This window comes from Equus caballus, chromosome 23, assembly GCF_041296265.1.
Source record: "Equus caballus isolate H_3958 breed thoroughbred chromosome 23, TB-T2T, whole genome shotgun sequence".
Classification (NCBI taxonomy): Eukaryota; Metazoa; Chordata; class Mammalia; order Perissodactyla; family Equidae; genus Equus; species Equus caballus.
In genome coordinates this window covers 31514463-31539192 of record NC_091706.1, presented here as the reverse complement: position 1 = coordinate 31539192, position 24730 = coordinate 31514463, and the positions used below count along the sequence as shown (strand labels likewise).

At 39.5% G+C, this 24730-nt stretch overlaps 1 protein-coding gene across 1 annotated transcript in view; it reads left to right on the top strand.

Moving 5' to 3' along the window:
- The window catches only part of TMC1 (transmembrane channel like 1), a 113945-nt gene that overhangs the window by 59842 nt on the left and 29373 nt on the right, over window positions 1-24730 (top strand). The window contains exons 9-14 of the mRNA XM_070248123.1: window positions 5149-5291; window positions 12251-12395; window positions 13008-13202; window positions 15722-15901; window positions 16028-16189; window positions 23594-23722. Coding sequence (XP_070104224.1) covers window positions 5149-5291; window positions 12251-12395; window positions 13008-13202; window positions 15722-15901; window positions 16028-16189; window positions 23594-23722 — 954 coding nt within the window. The remainder of the gene's footprint in view (window positions 1-5148; window positions 5292-12250; window positions 12396-13007; window positions 13203-15721; window positions 15902-16027; window positions 16190-23593; window positions 23723-24730) is intronic.

Here is a 24730-nt window from a genome sequence, read left to right as displayed (position 1 = left end):
GGATCTAGAATTCCCACCCTTGTGGACGTGGACTATGGCACCAAAGGCAAATGGTGGTCCTCTTTACAGAAGCCAGCACAATTAAAAAGGCAGTGTGGCCAAATGACAAGAACTCAGTCATGGGATTTAGACAGACCTGGGTTTGAATCCTGCCACGTGCTCCCTGTGAGATATTAGACAATTCTTCTAAGCCTCTTATTGGGTGTAAAATAGTAGTATTAATACCTATCCAGCAGGCTGGTATAAAAAATAAATGAGATTGTGTGTGAAAAGGGTTAGCACAATGCCTGGCACATGATAGATGTTTAATAAATGTTTCTTTCTTAAATGGCTACTTAGGGTAGTTAGCTCATGAAAAATGCCCATTACTCGGAGGGACAAGAAAACAGGCAGAGGGAGCTCTGCCACTGAGAGCATGGTATCCACAAGCTATAAAGGGGAATGGGATACCAGCTGGCTAGGAAGGGGGCAGAGGGAGAAGGGCACTGATTCATGGATGGGCACCGAAAGGAATTTTCTCCTTCATAGCTTTTGGAGGGTCAAAGTTCACTGCCTCTGGTCCTATAGACAGGTAGAAGTTTATTCCCTCTACAGAAAATTAGAAGGTTTGCTAAGGCTTAGCTTACCTTCTTCTTTGTAATCTACATACTTGCTCACTAAGAGCCATATGGCATCAGTTCTAAAACTCTAGATCTAGGTTGTAGCAAAAGAAAAGGAAACTCAGAGTGAGCAAAGCATTAGGCGGAAGCTTGGCGAGTCTGGCTGGAGAGAAGGAGGGCAGCCATGGGCTGGATCTCAGCGTATATCCCGCAAGTGCCAGGCTGGCTGCTATTCTTGTGAAGTTAGGCGAGGTTTGTTTTGGGTAGTGTTAGCCTTCTCATGTCTTGCTTCTCTCCTGTGTCCCACTCTATCAGATATGAAGTGATGTCATTCCCTACCTTTCATCCACACTTGAAACTTTCTTTAACACTAAGGTATAAATGACTGATAACAGCTTAGAGAAAAGTAGAAATATACCCCGACTAATGTGGTACCACTTCTCTTTCACATACCTTCAGAAATTCTGTCTTCTTTTCCCACCAGTTTTGACTTAAAGATTTTTTTTTTTCAAAATAATGGTCTTATAGTTACTATAAACTAAAAAGAGTTGCTAAGGACAATGAAACTCATTTATCATCCTGGGGATAGAATGTTGTCTTTCATAGTGAGTATTTATATTCATGGGAAACACAAAGGGATGGAGTTCTAATATAATTTCAAGTGGCAAACAGTTATGGAGGGGATATTTTGCATGCAGAACTTTTTTAGGGGGCCTCCTACTCCGTTTATGTATAGCATTTGGCAAGCAGCAAGTCCTCAATAAACGTTAGTTAGATAAATAAATGCATGAGTTGATTCCTAGCAACCACAGCATCAAAACATTCTCTTTCTTGTGGAAATGTGTCGGTGACTATGGACCAGACCAGCTGCAGCATTCGAACAGAAATTAGAGTCTTAATGGATGATGCGCAAGCATGGAACCCAGAGTGGAAAGGGAATTTTCTGTGCTCGTTTGAGACTTGGCTCTGACTGTGGTTTCTCTGTCACAGATTTTGGGATGGGAGAGAGCTCCGTAAGGGAAAGCCTTACATGCTGATGAGGAAAGCGAATAGAACCATGGCTGGGCTAGGAGTCATTGCTTTTTAGTCACTTCCAGATGTCTGCCGAGAAGTTTCAAGGGAAGGAGAAAGATGTGTGGGGTGTGATGGGCCCACTGGGTGGAAGGGGAGGAGTGTTCCTCTTTTAAGCCTTTCAACTAGTGTTTAAAGCCGCCCTTCAGTGTGCTAAGATGGATTGGATAAAGCTTTTTAAACTTGTGCTCTTCAATAGCACCTCTTTCATTTGCTTGCTTGACTGCATATGTAGTAACAGGCAAACTGAAGAACGCTTTGTGAAATAGTCAGGATTTCCAAAAAAAAGGACCTTTACCCCTTTTGGTTATGATCTAATATTTATGAAGTGCCAGCCATTGAACATGTATTGAATGGTGCATACACCAGACGAGCTAGCTGCTCCAGTAGCTACTGTGCCTAACAAGCTCACCAGATGCTTGTTATGTGTCTACGTTCTCCTTTCATGTTATTTGGAAGATGTCTTAATCCCAATAGTGTCATTATGAATTAGAAAAAAATGTCAGGTTGTAATGTTTATGTATGTGGAGATGAGGCACTTTGAAATCTTTTCAAAAGGGATGTCCAGGTCCTTTCCAAGAGGTCCTGGCACCGCCATGGACCAATCCAGGAATATAGGTCAAAAGAGCCTGCTGGGTTGATGGGCTTTCTCGTTTCTTTGTTTTACTGGAAAGGTATGGAACTAGCATGACACAAGGCCTGGTAGGCAAAGAACACATGAGAGAAGCAGTATAGCACAGCGGTTAAGTATGTGAATTTGAACTAGACAGACCTAGTTCAAGTTCAGATTCTGTCACTTACTAGCTATGTAAATGTGGACAAATTAGCTAACCTCTCGAAAGCTCAGTTTCTTCACCTGTAAAATAGGTATAGGATTAGTCGCTATGAGTCTTTTTTGGGTGGGGCAGTCATGGTAAATAACACCCCCTACCTTGTACAGCCAGGTTGTGAGCTCACTAGAAATAAGACAAAGGGTTAGACAGATGGAGGTCAATGTGTCACTTTTACTACTGTTAAAGTTGATATTAAAGAATATGGCATCTCTTTCTGGGCAAGTGGGCTTCACAGACAGATCTTTCTACCCAGCAACCCTGGACCAGGACAGGACTTCCCCTGCGGGGACAGAGCACAGCGTGTGCCCTCTCCGGAGGAGGGAGAAAGGTCACCCACATCATCTCCATTTCTTCATTCATGCTCTACTGTCAGATTAGTTTCTCCACTGTGGAGCTGGCATGAGGCAGTGGAGAGAGGCTGCGAGGGTTACATTGGAAGGAAACATCGAGCAGAGGAAAACGACTGCCCCTAACAGTAGCAACTTCATAGGGTTCTGGTTGAGGATTCTGTGAGATGGAGTAAGGTATTCAGTAAATGCTAAGTGGTCAACAAAATTTACTGATTGATATTATTACTGCAACTGTTATCACCAAGTGTCACGATAGTGGCAAGGAAATGAGGTAAGGGTCGGTTGTAGGGAAAAATAGAGGAATTTGGAAAATGCTATGTGTTGTATTCACGGGAAAAAAGAAACAGTTCAGGGTTTCTTTAAACCAGAGAAGAGGCCAAGTACCTATACTCACCAGATTCTGTTATTGCTGCCCTGGGACAGGAGGACCAGTCTGAAGGTTCAGGACAGGGTAGAAGGAGATGGATTAAAATAGCTGAGAGAAAGCAGAGACCTTAAATAGACGAATGTGAAACGAGATGATGTCATGGAACCTGGTGCTGGGGAATCTTGCTAACGATGATTCTCCTGGGATGATTTCTGTGTCTTGGGCAGTTGGCCAATCCATGTCTATTTGGCTTCCTATCTTGGACATGAGATAGTCCACTTGCTTCCCTTTTTTAAGGTTTCTACTAGTTATTTAGCTTTAAGTTTTCTTTTGGGTTGAGACTTATCATTTCTCGGGTTGAAAAATGCAGATACAGGCAGGTGTGGTGACGGGAAGCACTTTGGTTTTTACCTACATGCCTCTCATCCTATCCTGACCCTATGGAAGCCCAGGAGCTCTTCTGAGATTTTCTGCGGAATTTTTTCCTGCTAATTCTTAGAGTATTAAACCATAAATTGGCTGCCAATTTTGAAAGCAATAGTTTTTCCAGATCTCCAGTGCCCCCTAATTTGAGCTAGGTATGATCTTTATTTAAGGCAATTTTCTAAATTACTTCTCTAACTCTTCCTCTGGAAATTAGCATCCTGGGCATTTCCTACTCCTCCTCCTCCATCCTTCCTTCCCTACTTCTTCAGTGGTGGGCTTCAAAGTCCCTGGCTTGGTATCAATGATGTTAAATGCAGCCAGTTGGATATTCTTTTTTTTTTGCAGGAAGCCTTAGTTTTTTGTCTTTTTTTTTAAAGATTGGCCCTGAGTTTACATCTGTTGCCAATCTGTTTTTTTTTTCCTTCTTCTCCCCAAAGCCCCCAGCACGTAGTTGTATATTCTAGTTGTGCTATGTGGGACACCATCTCAGCACGGCTTGATGAGCGGTGCTAGGTCCGTGCCCAGCATCCAAACTGGCAAAACCCTGGGCCACAGAAGCAGAGCGCACGAACTTAACCACTTGGCCACAGGGCCGGCCCCCAGTTGGATTTTCTAAAATTCAAGTGTGACTCACATGATCTCAAGAGGAAGCCCCCACGTTGGCAAGTTATCTTCTTACTTCACGAAACTTAGTGGTTTTAAGTTATTGACAGAGAGATGAAGTCAGAGAGAAGCTGGGAAAGTGGATATATAGCAATAGGAAGTAATGCCTCAACGCCAAGAGCAAAAAACACAGTGAATTTGAGAAGCAGAGAAAGATGGAGAATATTGCAAGGGAGGCTGCATCAGAATGTGCCAATGTTCTGTGTGTAAAGAGGGCTTCCTCAGGTGGCTTTGGGAAATGCTGGTTCCAAAGCTGGCAGATAATTTTTCTGAAAGAGCTTATTATGGGAGAATGCTATAATAGTCTTAATGAATAGGAGGTTGTGCAGATTGGTTCCAGGGTCATCTCACCTGCTCCTCGTCTTTGCAAAGTGTGAGCTGAGACAAGGCTGCTGTGGTTTAAGGAGAACCAATCTCACTGCGGCTCAGGTGACTGGAAGCCAAAACCTGCCATAGCACTTTGAGGAAGCGCATCTCAGACCCTCCCCCTAATGTTAAGCAAGCTCTTAAAATTGTAAATCTAAAGACACCATTAGTTGTGTTTTGATGTTTAAAGCAATTGGCATTTCACAATGAAATGGCTCCACAGCTGAGCAAGCCTGTATTTGGTTATAAATTTGGTCTTTTTAGAAGTCCCTGAATTTAGAGTAAACCGAGAGGCTGCCAATCAATGGGGCAGCTGATACATTCACTCTATGAAGCAACACAATAGGGCTCATGTCAGAGCCATCTCCCAAGTTTGAAAATCAATGTCATTTTGTTATTCTTTTGAAGAGTTGGTTATTTTTCTGGGTTGCTCTTCACAGCATCTGCTAAGTGGCTTTGTTGTTGGATTTTAGGGCTTGGCTCAGTATTCCATCCTCTTTTATGGCTATTACGACAATAAACGAACGATCGGATGGATGAATTTCAGGCTGCCGCTCTCCTATTTTCTGGTGGGGATTATGTGCATTGGATACAGCTTTCTGGTTGTCCTGAAAGCGTAAGTTTCATTTGTCTCTTGGGAAGCAAGTGATGATTTCTGGAATCAAATGAGGAAATTGAGAGTTGGATATAAATTCTTTCTGTTTTATGTCTGGAGGATGCAGAGTCTGTGAGAGAGAAAATGTACTTTTAATATTGACACTAATGTTAGACTATGACATCCCCAAAGAAATGGGTTGAACATGCCTATGCTGTGTCTAAGCATATTTTAAAACGTGCCCTTTTGTACTTCAAGGTGTGCAGGAATTTGGCACACAAGACAGGGAAACAGCTGCCGACCCCTCTTTTTGTGCTGAGGGTTCGCCACTTGCAGAATGAGCTCAATAGGCAGAATTGGTTGTTCTCTGTTCATTTAAAAACAAAAAACAAAACCAGAATAGTCACTCATCCAAGAAATTTCAGCTGTATAAGACAGCAAAACCGAATGGCCACCAGCAAGACCATCATGATCAACTGTATAATCATGGTTCATCCTGGAAAAGAATTGATGAAAGCATGGAGAAGAATCTCATTGGGGAACTGATGGAGCTACAGCTCATTTCTTCCCCCTACTTGAAATAGATTTGCAATACCCCACTTGATGACACTGCAAGAACCTAGCACAGTCATTCGGGGCTATGAATAATCCATCCTTTAGCTAATTTTCTGAACTAGTTTAGGAGAAGCATTGAAACATCTCAATTAATGTCCTCACCCTTTTATTTGACTATGAACAAGTTTAATTGGCCTTGTGCCTCACTGCCGGGAAGGCTTTCTGGCTGAGGGTCCAAGAGGGATAAAGCCAACATGGTTGGAGTTGAGGTCACATGATAGCCCTAACAGCAAGGCAGTCACATATGGCTATGGCTATGCAGTTGTACATTAACAGATTTGCATATTTATTATGACAATTTTCTGGCAGATGAATTTAAAGTATCTAGAGCAGTACTGTGCAAAGAAATACAAGACAAGCCACATATATAATTTAAAATTTTCTAGTAGCGGTATTAAACAAATACATGGGTAAAATTAATTTTAATAATATATTTTATTTAACTCTATATATCAAAAGTATTGTTTCAACATACAATCAAAAGTTATTATTGAGATATTTTCTGTAGTTTTTGGTTACTAAGTCTTTAGAATCTTGTGCATATTTTACACTAGTCACATTTCAAGTGCTCAGTAACTACAAGCTGCTGGTGGCAACCATATTGGATAGTATAGCTCTAGAGGCAGCTGTTTCAAATTAGCTCACAGATGCCGATTAGGATAGCTACAGGGCATCAACTCCACATTTTCCCTTTCAAAGTCATCCATGTTATGCCAACCAAACCAGCTTGACTTTGGTCCCTCCCTCCCTCTGGCATGGACCTTTCGTTCCTTGTTACCTGATTGGCAAGTGGGTTTAAGCTCCTTGGCTTGTATAGCAAGACAATTCCAAAGATACATGACTCCCACCTTACTTCTAGACTTGGGGGCAAGCCTTAGTAGAAAAAGAATTGATGAGATATAAATGATTGTAGAAAATCATTTATCGTCTCTTCCCCTTCCCTGCCCTAGTCAAATATATTCTTGGAATAAACATGAGTGGCTTAATGGGATATAATACTCAAATCAGGTAGAAGGGAAGCAGAGTTTTAAAATCAAACAGGCTACTGACGGACTGTGCCATCTTGCCCATACTGATTGTCTCAGCATCCTCATCCACAAAATGGGGGCAAATATTCATTTTTAATTACCTTGTAGGGAAATTGGAAGATAAAATGAGATAGAAACCCAAGAAAGTACTTTGAGATTTTGATATGGGATGACTAACTTTGTAGACCCATTACTCTCCTGGTTTTGGCACTGACAGTCCTGTGTTCTGGAAACCCACTCAGTCCCTGGCAAACCAAGATGGTTGGTCAGCCCTAGTTTTAGACTGGCTCTTCTTCCCTTCCTTCTTTCTTTCCTTCCTTCCTTTCTCTTCCTTCTCTCCAGGGCAGTATACATTATTAACCACATCAGAAGCTTAGAGATCTTCATTTAAATAGTTATATAAGTATTAAAAGCAAATTAATACAGTTTAATGTAAAGTTATATAACATGGAGACCATCAGCTCCTTCGTATGTTGTCCTCATCAGTTTGAAGTTTTGTATCCCAAAGTAAAGGTAGTTTGGTTTCAAGACCCAATTGTTCCTATTAAAAGCAGTTCTCTAAGCTAAAACTTCTGGCATATTTCACAGCAGCAAACTACTGGGAACAGCTGAATCATTTAGGGCAGGCATGACTTATGAGAAACTTCTTGCTGTTTATTTCATCCCAATAGGTTTTTCTAAGACTTTGCCCTGCTGCAGAGTTCTTTGGGATTAGATATACTTCTTTTTCTATTTATGAGTCTGGCCATAATAATACTCATAGAATAGGCTAACAAGAATATCACTGAATACCTAAATAATGTGTCATGGATAAGCCTCAAATGACGTTAAAAATTTTGTCCATATAGACTATCCTATATATATTATAAACCTATATATACCATTGACCAACCTCAATACATGCATATAAATATTTTTAAATTCAGCAAAATTGGAATATATTCTTCCACATTTCTCTATCTATGACAATAATCATAATTTATATTTGAAATAATAATAATATTTGGATCTAACACGCATCCATTTAAATTACATTATCTTTAATCCTTAAACATTACAAAGTAGGTATTTGTTTCACTACCTTACAAATAATGAAAGAAATGTTAGACATACTAAATGACCTGTCCAGAGTCATTTGACTGTAGGACCTATTTGAACCTGGATTTTTCTAGTTCAAAAGGCACTTTCTACCCAGATTACCTTGTGAGCTCTTTGTGTATTGTGCTTCTCCTTACACAGGCTAATTTGTTCCTTCCATCAATCATCTATACTGGTTGAACAGGCATTACTTATCCCTATTGTGTAGATGGAGAAATTAAGGCTCAGCAGAGTTTGGTGATTTGACTAAGCTCAAATATCCAGTAAATTGCAGAAATGAGCTTGGAACATTATCCTCTAATTTCATCACTTTTCCCCTAATCTCTGATGATGATACATCTATCACGATGAGGACAAGGGCCTGCCTCTCTTTTAACCTGGGTGGCTTTTTAAATTCTATATTAAAATTGTTCCTTGTCTGTTGCCAAATTCCTTTGGAATTACATAGCCTTAATATGACTCTTGTGATCAAAAATCTTGTAAAAAGAACAAACAAACTCATCAAAACTATGTCTTTGTCTTACATGTTAAAATCATGGCCAACCTCAAACAATATTTCTAAATAAATGAAAATTTATTTTCTCCTTTTTACCTTGATTTCTAGTGTCTTTGTCCACTTTCTTTTCACTTCTTTTATACCTACTTACCCACCCAGCTATTACTTTCCTGATTCCATATCTAAAAGTCTTTTATGTCTCTTGACATCCTTGCACAGGATCTTAGCCTCAAAATTGTTTCTCCTTCCTGCTCCCAATTCAACTTTTCTTTGTTGTAGGAATCTCTCTTAGCTAGCTGTCTCAGAGAAAAGCAATCAGAACCCCTCATAGGCTCCAGTCTTATATCTTACTTCTCAGAGATATTTTCACTGGAGGGTAACAATGTTGAAGTCTCTAATGATGGATTTCAGACCCTCCGGCAGGCCGTGGAAGGGTAACTGGGGCTGGCCAACAGGGTGGGAAGTCCTGGCAGCTCCCACAAAGCGTATGATTGTCTACTCTTCCTCTCACTATCATTGACCTTGTTTCAAAGTGTCAGGATTTTCTGCTTTAAGCAGAAAAGTGGTGAGGTATGAGAAACTTGAAGTCACCGTGTTCCATTTCATATTATTGCTTAATGAACTACATCTAAGATTATGAATTGCGACATGAAAAGTTCTTCTTTTGTAAGCATGGACTTGGGATAGTAGTGGTCCAGGATGAATGGCTACCATTTATGAAGCGAGATGATATTGTTGAAACCTATCATGATGACAAGGACTGAACTGAACATCAGCAGCATGACGAGCATATGATATGTATTGTACCGTATGACAGCTTTTCATGCTATATGTATTTATTTGGTGAAACTCTTTCAAGTGCTAAATTTACTTCCAGACTCACAATTTGTGTATTTATTCATTCATTTAATAACTATTTATTGAGCATTTACTATGGGCAATCTGGAGGGCTATCTAGCCTCTGAGGCTAATGGTGAACAGAATAGAGTCCCTGCCCTCATGGTGCTCAGTTGATGAAACAGACTATATAAACTAAGGAACAACCAATGCTTGTGGCCAATACGTTATGAATTTATATTTTTCTGTTATTCTTTACAGTCAAATATTTGCTGCAGTTTCTTCTTTCTCAAGAATGTAACACATGCTGTTTAGTATAGTCCTTTCTATAACTTTCTTTTCCTTGTGTAGTGGTCTTATTCTACAAGATTCTAGAGAGTTGCTTTCTACCTTCCTTTCATTTAGCAGAGGCTACCTTATAGTGACCCCTGTTGGTTTAGAATTTATGGAGGCATTTGTTTGATTTATTAAAAACCTCCGCAGGTACCCATAAAATGACCAAACGACCCCAATGCATAAATGGATACGTAAACTTGTGGTCGAGGGCAAGAAGTTCAGTGGAAAACCTGAGACCAAGGCAGAAAAGCAACAATTGCTTCCCACAACCTCCCAGCAAAGCAAATGATATGTTGAGCTTGCTTCTTATAGACATAATATTTCAGAACTACAGCCTCCTTGACAAAGGAAGAATTTTCATAAGTATCTACATTTTTTTCCTCTATAGACAAGGGACAGAGCTGTCCATGGAACATTCTACAGCTCTTAGGACCATCTCTCAGCAAAAATGTATTGTGAGCAGTTTGCCTTCAATATCCTTCCTTGCTTCTCTCAGTATTCCACTTCCTTTCTTTATGATTCCCACGTGCTGGACGTTCCCAGTTTGCTTTTCCAGCTAGAGCTCCCTCCTCTGGGAGGCTGTCTGCAGCTAAAGAATCTTGCCAGTGATAAAGCGCCATTCAAAACTTATCTGTCAAGTGGCCATTTTTACTTGAGGTCCTGCCCTCTGCTCGGTGACAGTGCAAAAATGGATGATGGCATCTTAATCAAACACATAATTTTCTCCCTGGGTTAAATCATCAGAAATGTTTGATTTCAACCTTTTGACCCAAAAAAAGGCACTTAAATGGTTTAACATGTCTTATGGTGTCCTAGCTTAGGCACCAGAGTGAAGTCAGAAACCCTAAGCCCCTGACCTACTTCTGTGTTTGCCTGCTGGATAATGTCCAGCAAATCACTTCATAATTTTTTTTTTTGAGGAAGATTAGCCCTGAGCTAACTACTCCCATTCCTCCTCTTTTTGCTGAGAAAGCCTGGCCCTGAGCTAACATCCATGCCCATCTTTCTCTACTTTATATGAGGGATGGCTGCCACAGCATGGCTTGCGAAGCGGTGTCATGTCCGCACCCAGGATGCGAACTGGCAAATCCCGGGCCGCCGAGAAGCGGAACGTGTGCACTTAACTGCTGCACCACCTGGCTGGCCCGTCGCTTCATAATTTTAACCCTCAGATTCCCCATCTGTAAAAAGACAATAATATTAACTGCCTCTACCTCTTGCTAAGTTTTGGAGGACAAATATGATAATACACATAAACACCATTCGCAAAGGGCAATGTGGTAGCCTGATGTAAGGAATAATTATTTTGGTTATTATTTATAGCATTTTACCCCACTTAAAATATATATACACCTCTATAAGGAGTGGGACCAACAGTGGGGGAATTTAGATGACCTCAGAGTTTCCTGCCAACATATGATGTCAGCTTTATGTCATTACACTCCTTTCTTTTTCAGTTTCATATTGCTATATAATGTTAAAAGCCAAAACCTTATGGGACCATTTGTAATATGTATCATATGAAATTTTAATTTTGCTATTTATAGTGATAAGGGAAAATAAAAGAAGTGGAGTAAGTGCAATATAGATCTCTAACCTCTGACATAAACCTGTAAGTAAATTCATTTTAAACTCTCCAAGCAAAAAAATATATTTAAAAAAACCCACTGAGGAGAATATTTGTAACCACTTGGTATTAACATTGTATAAAAATCTTGAGTGTTGATCAAGAGTTGTAGAGTATGGAGAAATTTCAGGCATTCAGTGTAATCATTCTTTGGAGGGGATTCTAGAAGGAATTGAAATCTTTACAGGACTTTCCTGACCTGGGTTAGTCCATCCTTAGGCTTTAGGGGGTCTGGAAACCAATTAAAGTTGTGTAGAACAGTTCAAGAGTCCATACATAGTTTCTTTCCTGGGGAGGGATCCAGTGATTTCCACCAGATTCTTGAAGAGATCCTTATTACACAAAAGGTTAAGAACCAACTGTGTGACATTAAGGAAACAGTTTAGGAAGACAACAAATATGTATTTTTATATAACTTAATTGTTAAAATCATAAGTAGTTAGGGGCTGGCCCCATGATCGCGTGGTTAAGTTTGTACACTCTGCTTCGGTGGCCCAGGGTTTCGCCAGTTCGGATCCTGGGCGCAGACATGGCACTACTCATCAGGCCATGCTGAGGTGGCATCCCACATGCCACAACTAGAAGGACCCACAACTAAAATATACAACTATGTACTGGGGGGTCTGGGGAGAAAAAAAAGCAGAAAAAAAAAAAGAAGAAGAAGATTTGCAACAGTTGTTAGCTCAGATGCCAAACTTTAAAAGAAAAAAAATAAATAAATAGTTAGTAGTCTTTCAATCTTGAAGGCCTGGAAAATGAACCATTTAAAAAATATTTTTAAAAAACTTTTATTTTCTGCTTATTAGAACAAGCTTGTTTGAAAATATATGTCTTTTAGATATTGCTTCCCCATTTTATCTTTAATTATGAGGTTTTGAAACTCCCTACCCTCCCCCTTTCCTTTTGTATTCCGGCTGCTGGGTTAAACTCCCTGTTTTTATAGGATGACCAAAAATATTGGTGACGATGGGGGTGGTGACGACAACGCTTTCAACTTCAGCTGGAAGGTGTTCACCAGCTGGGACTACCTGATTGGCAATCCTGAAACAGCAGACAACAAATTCAATTCTATCACCATGAACTTTAAGGTAAAGACTCCAACTTCAAGAGCCTTTTCCTTGTATTTCTAAGAGTAAAATTGGAGCCATTCCATATGTTCTAACTAGCGACATAGCTTGACAATGAAAAGAATGATTAACTTATCATTTCTGCCTACAAGGAACTGGGCAGCGTTTTGACTATGACTGGAAAATATCAGATGACCCATGAGAGCACTATTTCTTCTCTAAATTTGGTAATAAAGCAGTGCCATTGGCTTGAAACAGGAGACCATTAGTAATCAGAATCAGATATTTTAAATAATAGAACCACGTTCACAATTACTTACAGGAATAAGTTAGCTCATTGTTTACAGTGACTCTAACATATTATTTTGTAGCTTTCTTTTTAAACTGTATTGGAAGAGAATTTAGAAGGAAGACTATCCTAGTATTAGATCAATCAGAGTTTGTTTGTCATAATTCTTCCTTCTTTCTCTCACTTGCTCTCACTTGCAGGCAATATTCAGCTGATTTGTGGAATCCCAGATTTAGTTTACTTTTTCATTCCTCACATACTGATGTTTGCAAAAATAATTCCTGAGTCCATGATACTTTTTGTAACTGAGATATTCCTTTCTTTTCTGTTTTGCTTGGGTACAGGAAGCTATAATAGAAGAAAGGGCGGCCCAAGTAGAAGAAAATGTCCACTTGATCAGATTCCTGAGGTTTCTTGCTAACTTCTTCGTGTTTCTGACGCTCGGCGGGAGTGGATACCTCATCTTTTGGGCTGTGAAGCGATCCCAGGAATTTGCGCAGCAAGATCCTGACACCCTTGGGTGGTGGGAAAAAAATGAAGTTCGTCTCTGCTTGCTTTTTATGCGCTTAGAACTTGACATCTGAGATTTTGTGGGTTAAGCTTCTGTGGTGGGACTTCAAACAAGGCCACTCTTTACCTATCCCCTCCGTCTTGCCCTGAAAGTTAACCAAGCTTGTTACACATTTTCCACTCTTTTCCAGCCTTGTTTCCAAATCTGTCTACTGTCTGTTTTGCGTTGTGTGACATTGTGGAGAGTTAGAGTTGAAGGAGACTTTAGAACACATGTATTCCAACCAGTACATTTTACAGCTGGGGAGAAGAAATCTCAGGAGATCAGGTGATGGGTGTGTAGTAGCAGAACCATGGGGAAGAAAGTAAGAGTTAAAACCTAGAAACCTTGATTTCAAGCCCAACATTCTTTCCATGACCCTATAGTTGCTGTCTCCATAGAGCCTGCTTCTGTCATTGAAAGATCCAATTGTTGCCTGAATTCTTTGAAGCAGTGATGAGAAAGTCCTTGGTTCCTGGGTTTGTCTCACTGGAAACATTCAATTGCCTCCCCTACTTGGGCAAGTCAGGGCTTCTCTCTGTTTTCACTGGCAGCCTAACTGCACATCTCCGCCTTCTCCTCTCCGTGCTTTATTTCCTCCCCCCAAATGCTATTCAAATGAGGAAGGCCAGCTCTTTAATAGCATGATGGTGGTTTGTCTTCAGGGTACCTGCCCATTTAGCAGGTCAGAGAAAGGAGGTAGTGGTAGATATTTAGAATCAGGAAATCATTGATCACGTGTGGTTGTCAGGGCCTGTTCCCTTTCACAAAATGTTCTGGCATGCAATGTGGTGTCATTTTGAACTCTGACATTTTCAAAATATGTGTAGATTTAGGCTGTGGGAAGTGTAGACATCCCACGCTGAAACTTCTGTAGAGGCTTGTAGACCAAAAAGATTAAGAAAGTCTTCATAAGCATAGAATTTCCTAGAAAAATCTTGGACAGAAAATAATATAACCTACTTACAACAGAAGGCTCCAAACAAAAATATTCTAGATATTTCAGAAGTGGTAACAACCCTGGAGACGGGAGATCATACATTCAAGAGACTATAACAACACAGACATTTCATGGAAAACTGTAAAGCAGAAAGTCATTAGGTGGAGAGATTTTACTTATTTAAAACAAAGGAGAGCCTCAAAGCACTCCCTAAGTTTGCAGTCAAATTCTCTCTTATAGTTGTAATAGTATTTATAGGCAAAACTATCATGCCACTTCAGTCCATGGTTCATATTGATCACATTTTTGTATAAATGAACCACGTTAAAGGATGGGTAGTCAATTTCATTGTCACTCTTCATAAGAACCTGTTTAATACTCATTTTAGGAGACCTCTGAGTCTTTGGGGCTGACAAAGGTAATAATGGGAGTTCATGAATAACTTTACAAATTTGATGAAATGGAATTTAAATTGACCTTGTATAAGATTGCGCAGGATCTGCTAAGTTTTTACTTTAGGCTGAAATTATATCGTGCTGACTTTATATTATGTCATGCTGATTTTGCTCCTGTTAGTCATTCTTATATAATGTTCTTAATAAAAATGGAAAAAACATATTGACAGTTATTTCCTAAATATAGTCTAGTGGTTCTCATCGTTCAAAACATGGAGTCCATAGGAGGAAATAGGAAATGTTTAGTGGCGACAATCTGGGCCAGGTATTTAGGAAAAACAGTTGCCAGAACTACCCGAAAATTTTATTTAAAGGAGGCTTTTTCCCCATCAAAAAAGTAGTACATGCACTGGATTCTTTTCTTTGGTTGAATTGAGCCTAATAATATAATCATAAGGGTGCCAGTCAGTCAGGAGATAAGGACCACTCATTTCCTTCCTTTCATATTTTCATTCTCTCATCATTCACTTGCCTTCGGCACTATAAACCCTTCTTCATGTATGAAACTTTCATACCTTGGCTTTGATAACTTTGTGCCATGTATTCTCCTTTTGTTTCTCTGAATGGCCTCTGTTTTCTCGGATAAAACTCAGTCCTTTTTCTGCCCCTAACAGTTTGCATTCCCCAGAATTCAGTAGTTAGTCCAGAGCCCACCTCAGGGAATTCGTCCATTCTAACTGATGAAACTAGCCCATATGCTGATGATTGTCAAATTAGCCTTTCCAGTTTGGACCTCATTCCTCAAGCCGATAGTTTTTCCATTTCCTTTACAAATCTTGCTGGGAAGCGGATCACCGCTGCAGAGTTAGTTACCATGTAGCACAGCATGTGTTCATTGGATAGAGAGTGATGTAAATTACACCCTCCTTTATACCAGGAAACAGACTGCTGTTACTGCCATGTACATAAGCTCATATACAAGCACAATTTGAGAATGCGAGTTGAATGTTGTCTTTATTGTTTTATTAAGATCAAATTTAAAAAATGCATAAGATAATCTCTAGTCTTATAAAAGATCACGGAACCTAGATGGAATCTTGCAAAATTCTGGAGGAAAGTAATAATAATTTTGAAACACCATTAACTTAGCTCATCCGTTGTGCCTCCTTGTAGATGAACATGGTCATGTCCCTCCTGGGGATGTTCTGTCCAACACTGTTTGACTTATTTGCTGAATTAGAAGACTACCATCCCCTCATCGCTCTGAAATGGCTGCTGGGACGTATTTTTGCTCTTCTTTTAGGCAATTTGTATGTATTTATTCTTGCCTTGATGGATGAGATTAACAACAAGGTAAGTGTTAATGTCTGGATTGTCCTTGCCATCAGCATGTTACTACATTCCCAGTCTCAAGATTGCCAGAAATGTCTTTGAAATCTGTGCTGTCTTCATTTTTGTTTCCACTGCTTTGCTTTCTAGATTGAAGAGGAAAAGCTAGTAAAGGCCAATATTACTCTATGGGAAGCCAACATGATCAAGGCCTACAATGCATCGCTCACTGGAAATACCACTGGGCCACCCTTTTTTGTGCACCCTGCAGATGTACCTCGAGGACCCTGTTGGGAAACAATGGTGGGACAGGTAATGCCACAAACAGAAGTGCATGACAATTAATGGATTAAAAAAGAGTAGAGTTGGGGCTGGTCTGGTGGCATAGTGATTAAGTTTGCATGCTCCACTTCAGTGGCCCGGGGTTCGTGAGCTCGGATCCTGGGCACAGACCTACAAACCACTCATCAAACTATGCTGTGGCAGCATCCCACATACAAAATAGAGGAAGATTTGCACAGATGTTAGCTCAGGGACAGTCTTCCTCACCAAAAAAAAAAAAAAAAAAGAAAAAGCAGAGTCAACATTTCTTCCATAAGTGTGGCCTATTTTTTTATGCTTATTGATAAAAAATAGCTAAGATTTATTTATTTAATTTTTTTGAGGAAGATTAACCCTGAGCTAACTGCTACCAATCCTCCTCTTTTCACTGAGGAAGACTGCTGTGAGCTAACATCCATGCCCATCTTCCTCTACTTTTTTTTATATGTGGGATGCCTACCACAGCATGGTGTGCCAAGCGGTACCATGTTAGCACCCGGGATTCAAACCTGCGAACCCTGGGCCACGGAAATGGAATGTGCAAATTTAACCACTGCGCCACTGGGCCGACCCCAATTTACTGAATGCTTACCACTTGCTGGCTGTGAATTTCATATATGTTATCTCATGCAGTCCTCACTTCCACCCATTGAGGGAAATACTACACCCCTTTTACAATTGCACGTAAGAAGGATATTTTCAAATGGTGAGGAGATGTTTACTATCTATTTGTGTAATAAAGCACCTAGATTTAGATACAGACCCAACTGAGTACTTAAATGGAACTCTATTTAGTGTTATCTATTTGCCATAAAAATATTACTCTTTTGGGAACATACACTGATACTAATTTCAGTAATGTCAACTTTTGTCATATAATTGTCCCTTGAATGTTATAGGAAATATAATTTTAGGTGAGTTGCTTTCATGATGATTGTATAAATGGCTCCAGTCCAACACTAGAGGTATTTTACCAGAGAAGAGAAATCATGTTTCTTACAGCTCCTTGTCCAACAAGGAAAGCAAACCAAATGAAAGCAACAAAAATATCTACTTCAGGTCTCCTATTTCCCAACAAATCCAATTCATATTTTGAAAGCCTTTAATTTTATCTCATTAGAATTGACATTCCCAATGTGCATTTCATAATCTAATTTTGGACTTTAGTTCACCATTGATGAACAGATATTTCTAAATATGCCATAGTATTTCTGTTAGACAGTTCAGTTTCAGAAGTAATGTGGTCTTTGTGAAACTATTTGAATCAGTTTTTACAGTGTATTCATTTTTGTGAGATAAAAGTAAAATTGAAAGTTAGCATTGGTCTTATAAAATTAATATAATTTAAACAAATATGGATATCATTAAATGTCCTCAGCCTCAGTCAGAGGCTCATTGGACTTAAACCAACTGTGATTTCAATTGTGAAAAAAAATAAATGCTGGACACACATCATTGAAAACTTAGTCCAAAAAGTATGGTACAATTAAGGATCTTATTTTACTTCATTTTTTAAGCTTTCCAGTACTGATAAGCCCCTCCCTTCTTACTTACATGTTATTAAGTACTTGACTTGCAGACATACATATTTCATAAATGTTTATGGGAATCTATTATAGATGAAATAATAAGTGAAATGAAATGAAAGCCTCCTGCACGTAGGAGAGAGGGGCTCATGATCCACAGTGTGGTAGACAGGATAAGGGCTCCTCAACAATGTCCATGTTCTAATCTCTGGATCCTGTGACTATGTGACCTTACATGGAAAAATGGACTTTGCTGATGTGATTAAATTAAGGGTCTTAGGAAAATTATCCTTGATTGTGTGAATGGGCCTAATGAAATCACAAAGGAAGTCAAAAGAGTCAAAGTCAGAAAAACTAGATGAGACAAGGGAACCAGAGTTTGGAGTGATGCGCTTTAAAGATGGAGGAAGGGGACCATGAACCACAGAATGGAGGCCTCTAGAAACTGAAACAGGCAAGGAAACAGATTCCTCCCAGATGTCTGCACATTGATTTTAAACATCTGACCTCCAGAACTATACAAAAATAAATTTCTGTTGTTTTAAGCCTTTAAGTTTGTGGTAATTCATTACTGCAGCAATAGGAAATGAATACACAGGAGTACATGGGTTTCCGTGTCTCAAGGCTCCTTGAAGCAAAATATGGTCATGGTGCTTAAGACGAGTCTGTTTTACCACATCAAGGGCGCTCCCTAAATCTTCAGCAAAAGTTGAGGTAAATGGAAAACTAGGAATAAAGTTTTCACAGACTCAAAGAGTTTGAGACATTCTCTTCTGTACATCCTAGAATGCAGGCTGGCATGAAGGGTAAGAGATTTACCCTTTAACGGGCAAATACCTATTAAACAGGATTAATGGAACTAACTGCAAAGTTCTATTGCAAAGAAAAAGATCAGGACTGCTCACTTCTTTGAAGGAGAATTTAATTTGTTATGAATGCCAATGCAGTCTAAGAGAATACTTATGTTTCTGATTATCCAGAAGCTTCTGTGATAGTCTTACAGTACAATAAAGGAAATTCAATTATTTAAGTCTTCTTGGAAGCCCCTGGACCATGCTGCTTGTCTTGTCTTTTTTTTAAAAGAATTTTGTCTGTAGTGATGGTCCCTGCTTCATCGTCTTTCCTACTGCCATTTGTAGTTGGGTTTCCCTCTTCTTCTTCACCTTCCTTTCTCTAAAGGAACAGTCAGCATTTGTGGGAAGGTCGGCAGGATGTGACTAGAGGGAAGGGGTTGTGGTTCTAAATAGAATGTTGATGAGGGAGGTGGAATCCATGGAAACAAAGAGAACACAGGGGACATAAAAACCCTGAGTGCTGGGAAGGTCTGGCCTTTAAGAGATCAATATGTCTATCCATGTACCTGGAAACATTTCTTTTAGCCACTTGACTCCTAAAGAAATAGTGAAGGCACCTGCTTTGCAAGTAGTGTTGAAAATGCACCCCAAGAACTCGTTCATTGCTCTATGAGAAGCATTCCAAATGTTCTTTCTTCTCCTCCATGGATGCTTTGCTTTTTCCTCAAGGATGCTGCAGGACTCAAAGCTCTCTTTGAATTTGAATATAAGATAATTTCGTGGCTCCTTTATCTCACCAGAGAATCTCAAGACGTAGTCACTTAGTCTCATCTCCAATGGCATTTGATAGGTAAGCAGCAGAGTCATTCTTGGGAGATTGCTATTTGAAGCTATATGCTGAAGTCTGCATTTTGGGGAAGGAGAGAAAGCAGCCAACAGCTGAAGATAACAACAATGGCTAACATTTATTGAACACCTCTAGCTTGCCAAGCATTACCTCCTTGAATTTTTAAATTACCCTCTGAGATAACTTATATTATGATCTCCATTTTATAGATAAGGAGACTATGACTTAGAAAGGTAAAGTAATTTTCTCAAGACCTCAAAGGAAGTCAATGACAGGAGCCAAATTTAACCTGCAGTCTGATTAGAGCTTGTGTCCTTGTCCATAGTGCTGAATTATCTCCAAGAAACATAATTAGCATCAACATGTACACTCCAGACTCCTGCTAAGGAGAATGTGGTCTGTGGCTCATTATGATGTCTTTTGACTATTGTTTTCTCTTTACCTGCTAGTGATTCTCTTAGGTTTACTGACCAAAGCTGCCCAGACACTTTTAAATGTCGTGAGTGTGAAGTTGTTAGGCATGGAGTACAGTGCTCGACAGGAGACTCGGGTAGAGACCATGCTCCCGTACTGACGAGCCCGGTAGGGACTCAGATTCCACAATGTCCCTGAGATGGGCTGGGCCACCATTCTTGGGATTCCCTTCCTTGTAAAGTAGTGTACTCCACCTATGATATAAGTATTTTTAATGGAATTTTTATGGAATAAATATTTGTACATTTTAATACACTTGAATCCTCTTCTGATATTTTATGTGAAAATTAGAACACTGCTTAGGAAAAAGTAGAATGTCAACCTTTGAGATGAGGATGCTTTGAAGGATGAGGAGGACTTCAAAACCACTCTGAAACTTTCTCTCACCTGAGGAAGTCTTCCTGACCTGGCAGTGGAAAGGTAAAATAGCCCTCCTAGCCTACCTCTGATGCTAGCTATTAGAATCTGAACTCAAATTGCTGGGGGAATGAAAATGCGAGTAAGAGTAGGGAAGAGAAAAGTTATGTCCAGAAATAACTACAAGAATTTACTATCACTCGTTCATTCATTCAATATTTATTGAGTCCATGCTCAGCGCTGGGCACTGTGCTACATAGTAGAGGTACAACAGAGACAACAGTTCTTGTGAAAATTACAGTCTCTATGAGGAACAAAGCCATTGATTAAATAGTTATGCAAACAACATTATAAATAATTATAGTAACAACAAAGCACTACAGGAATGAAATGCAGGGAATCTGAGAACTTCTAGGGAAGCTTGCCCTTTTCAGCAGGATAAGAGAGCCTTCTCTGTTAGTGACGCTGTAAAGATGTATATTAGTTGGAGTAAACTGAGGCAAGAGGTGAAGTAAGAGTGATTGAGTAAAGTGAAGATCACAGGCAAAGGCCATGTGGCCTGGAAAAGTATGGAGTTTGAGGGTCTGAAAGGAAGCCAGTAGGGCTGGAATGGAGAAGACAAGGGAAGAGCAAATACAAGAAAAATATGGAGAGCTAGACTTGAGTCCGATTATACAGAAACTTTCAGGTTAAGCAGAAACCTCACACTCTTGGCCCACCATTTTAGTCTAGTTGTTGCTGCAGCAAACAACTACATGCAGCTGTTACCTAATAGCATCTCAACTGAGCTGTACGCATATTCTCACCTTTATCCCAACGCTTCTCTTTGTCACCAAGTGGGTTATTGATGTCACATGGGGCCATCCTTGGCTAACGGGAATGGGAGCTAGTGGATCAGTACGTCCTTTCTCTGTCTCTCGAGTGGACAATTCTGAGGCTTATTGCATATGGCTACTGAGAGTGTCCCCAGAAGAACTGCCGGCTTTTAACACACTCTTGGGTTAAGTCTTTCTCTCCTTTCCTGTTTCATTCTTCCCAATCCCCACTCTGTCCTTTGACAACACTTCCCACAGTATATTTCTTGCTTATGAGCCCTTGTCACAGGCACTACTTTTGGTGAGAACCAATGCTGAGATAATTTTTTAAATTTATATTTTTAAGTTTTGAATATAATATTTTTGCCTTTATTATATTTATGTTACAGTTAACTTCTATTTATAGCAGATGATTTACGTGTTCTATTTAAAATCATAGCAGTCATCTCTTAAGAGCAAAGTATATTAAAGTTACAAGAAATATTAGATAAATAATATTTCACGTAGTACTCGGACATGGCAAGAATCACGCTGGTGGTACACGACTACCTGAGTTTAGGAAGCGCTGCTCTGAATTATGAGGCTGGAAATTAACCCAATGACTGCTAGTCAAATGGCCCTTTGCCCTGTAAGAAATTATTTTTCACTAATTATTTTAGAGGGGAGATCATATGGGTAGCTGGAAATAAAAAACAGAAGTCTTTCTATATTACAGAAGAACACTAATGTTTCTGGCTAAATATATCTTATTAGATATTCAGTGTCTTCAATCTTAGGGCACAAATATTCTGGAAGGAACAGAAAGAGCAGAAGTGAACAATCATGGTAAAAATTTATAATCATATGTCCGTTCTTATATTTATTGCCTATGGTCATATGAGTCCCATGAGGAAATAGTGAACCTCTTCTCCAACCCATAGTGCACACACTTGGTACATAAATTCAAGTCCACACTAGTGACGTAACCTGTTTCTAATTTTCCAAACCTTTTCTATGCATATGCCTATCCATATTATGCATATCCATATACATATATATACACATAGGATTTTTTTGTTAACAAATGAGTTCATATCATACATCCTGTTCATAAATTTTTGAAAACCTGTTTCTCATTAGAGCATGGCATTTTAGCACTTTTTAAATGACTTTATTGAGATATGATTCCCATACCATACATTTCACTCATTTAAAGTACAGTCCTCCCTCCATATAAGCTGGGGATTTGTTCCGGGGCCCTCCGTGGATACCCAAATCCACCCACGCTCAAGTCCCTTATGTAAAATGGTGTAATACAGCAAATACAGTCAGCCCTCCACTTCCACACATTTTGCATTTTCCAATTCAATTCAATTCCTCTGTATCCGTGAAATTTCGGCCTGCAGTTGGCTGAATCTGTGGATGTGAAACCTCGGATACAAGGGCCAACTGTGTATAATTCAGTGGCTTCTAGTTCTGTGTTCACATAGTTGTGCATCCATAACCACAATAGCACCTTTTTTTAACAGCTCACAATATTCTGTTGTGTGGACACCCTGTTTTATTTAATTTATCTCCTCCTGAGCATACTTAAATTATTTCCAATTTTTATCTAGATGAAACCATACGGTCATAATTATACATATAGATTTGTGTACTTGTGTTAATATTGCTGTAGGATACATTTCTAGAAATGGATTTCTTTGATCAAATTCCACACCATTTAAAATGTGATGGATCTTCACGAATTGCCCCCCAAATGTTTCACTAGTTTAACTTCCTTGTCAGTTCATGACAGTACGTACCCACGTCACCGTACTCTCGGCAATAGAGAGAAACACGGATTCTTAAATATTTATCACTGTGTGAAGCAACAACTCATTGTGTTAATTTTCATGTTTATTATGTGGGATTTAAGTATTTTTGAATGTTTTAATTGTATATTTTCTTCTGTGAATTTCTTGTGTCATTTACCAATATTTTTTGTTATTGGATCACCTACTGGTAGTCATACCGATTCGTAAAAGTTTTTAATGTGTTGAAAAAAACTAATCCTCAGGGTGGCGTAGTGGTTAAGTTGGCATGCTATACTTTGGTGGCTCAGATTTTGCAGGTTCAGATCCTGGGCAAAGACCTAGCACCACTTGTCAAGCCACACTGTGGGGACATCCCACATAAAATAGAGGAAGATTGACACAGATGTTAGCTCAGCGACAATCTTCCTCACAAAAAAACAAACAGAACTAATCCTCTATCATATCTGCTACAACTTCTTTTCCAAGTTTGTCTTTTAACTTTATAAATAGTGCTGTTTGCCTAAAAGTTTTAAACTTCTGTATGGTCAATATTTTCCTGTTTTCGGTTCTTGCGTCATGCTTAAAAAGGTTTCTCATTAAGAAGGCTTTGATATAGTGCTTTTGGAACAGGAAATAGTTATTTTTACGATAATAAAATAGGGATGAAACATTCTTCATTCTCTAGATATGCATAACTAGTTTCTTTACTATTAATTAAAATTTCTAAGCTAATGCAATTTAGAAACATGACAGATTTGATGTCTACAGAGAAAAATGCACATTTGAATGCAGATAATATCTCGACAGGAATTTGTGCGGCTGACCGTTTCTGATGTTCTGACCACCTATGTCACAATCCTCATCGGGGACTTTCTCCGGGCATGTTTTGTGAGATTTTGCAATTACTGCTGGTGTTGGGATTTGGAATATGGATATGTAAGTATGATATTCATTTTTCTCTGACCAGATTCCTCTTTTGTGGTTCATCATTTACACATGCTATGAAAAAGGAAGACATGTCAGAATTTAGGGCGTGTCAATAAATGAAGAGCAATGAGGGCCAGCCCCAGTGGCCTACTGGTTAAGTTCTGCGTGCTCTGCTTTGGCAGCCCAGGTTCCTTTCTCGGAGAGGACCTACGCCACTCTTCTGTCAGTGGCCCTGCCGTGGCAGTGGCTCACATATAAAAAGAGGAAAACTGGCAGTAGGTGTTAGCTCAGGGCGAATCTTTTCTCAGCAAAAAAAGAAAAAAGACCAATGAGCACAGCTTTAATTCAGAGAGAGTCAGACTTGAGTATCGTGGCTTACAGTATTCTCATAAAATTAGCACAGGATAAGCAATGAATCTTAACCTGTCAGTTAAAATGGTGAACTCAGTAAATCTTGGACCCATAGTCAGCTCCCTCCTCATGAAGCTTGTTGGCACTTCTAGAAGCAGTGCAAGATGGGTAGTATCAACTGCACATTCTATTAATTCCTTTGAGTCCTGCTAAACAAACTCTGGGACACTTTAACAAACTCTGGGACACTTATCATGTGCCAGTCACCGTGAAGTAGATTGGGGACTAAAGGAGTCCATAAATATGGTGCTGGCTTCATAAAGCTCAAGTCTAATAAGAGCTCAGCAGAAACACAAGCAAGGAGCTGTGGAAGTTTTGAGGAAGACCCTGTTGCTGTTGGGCTCTGACAAGTGGTGAAGCTGAAGTCCAGCAAGGTGGCTTCCTTTCCCACAACAACAGCACAAGTTTCTCTGAACTCCACAGGTGTGCTGAGTCCAACACCAGCACAACCTCTATTCTCAACTCCAGGCTCCCCCACACAGTTTGAGGGCAGCAGTAGAGCACACATCACTCTGTGTCCACTGTCCCTCTTTTGCAAATGAAACTGTCATCTTGGGAAAAACGACCTGAGGAGTTGATAACACTTATTTGCTTAAAATCTTCTAG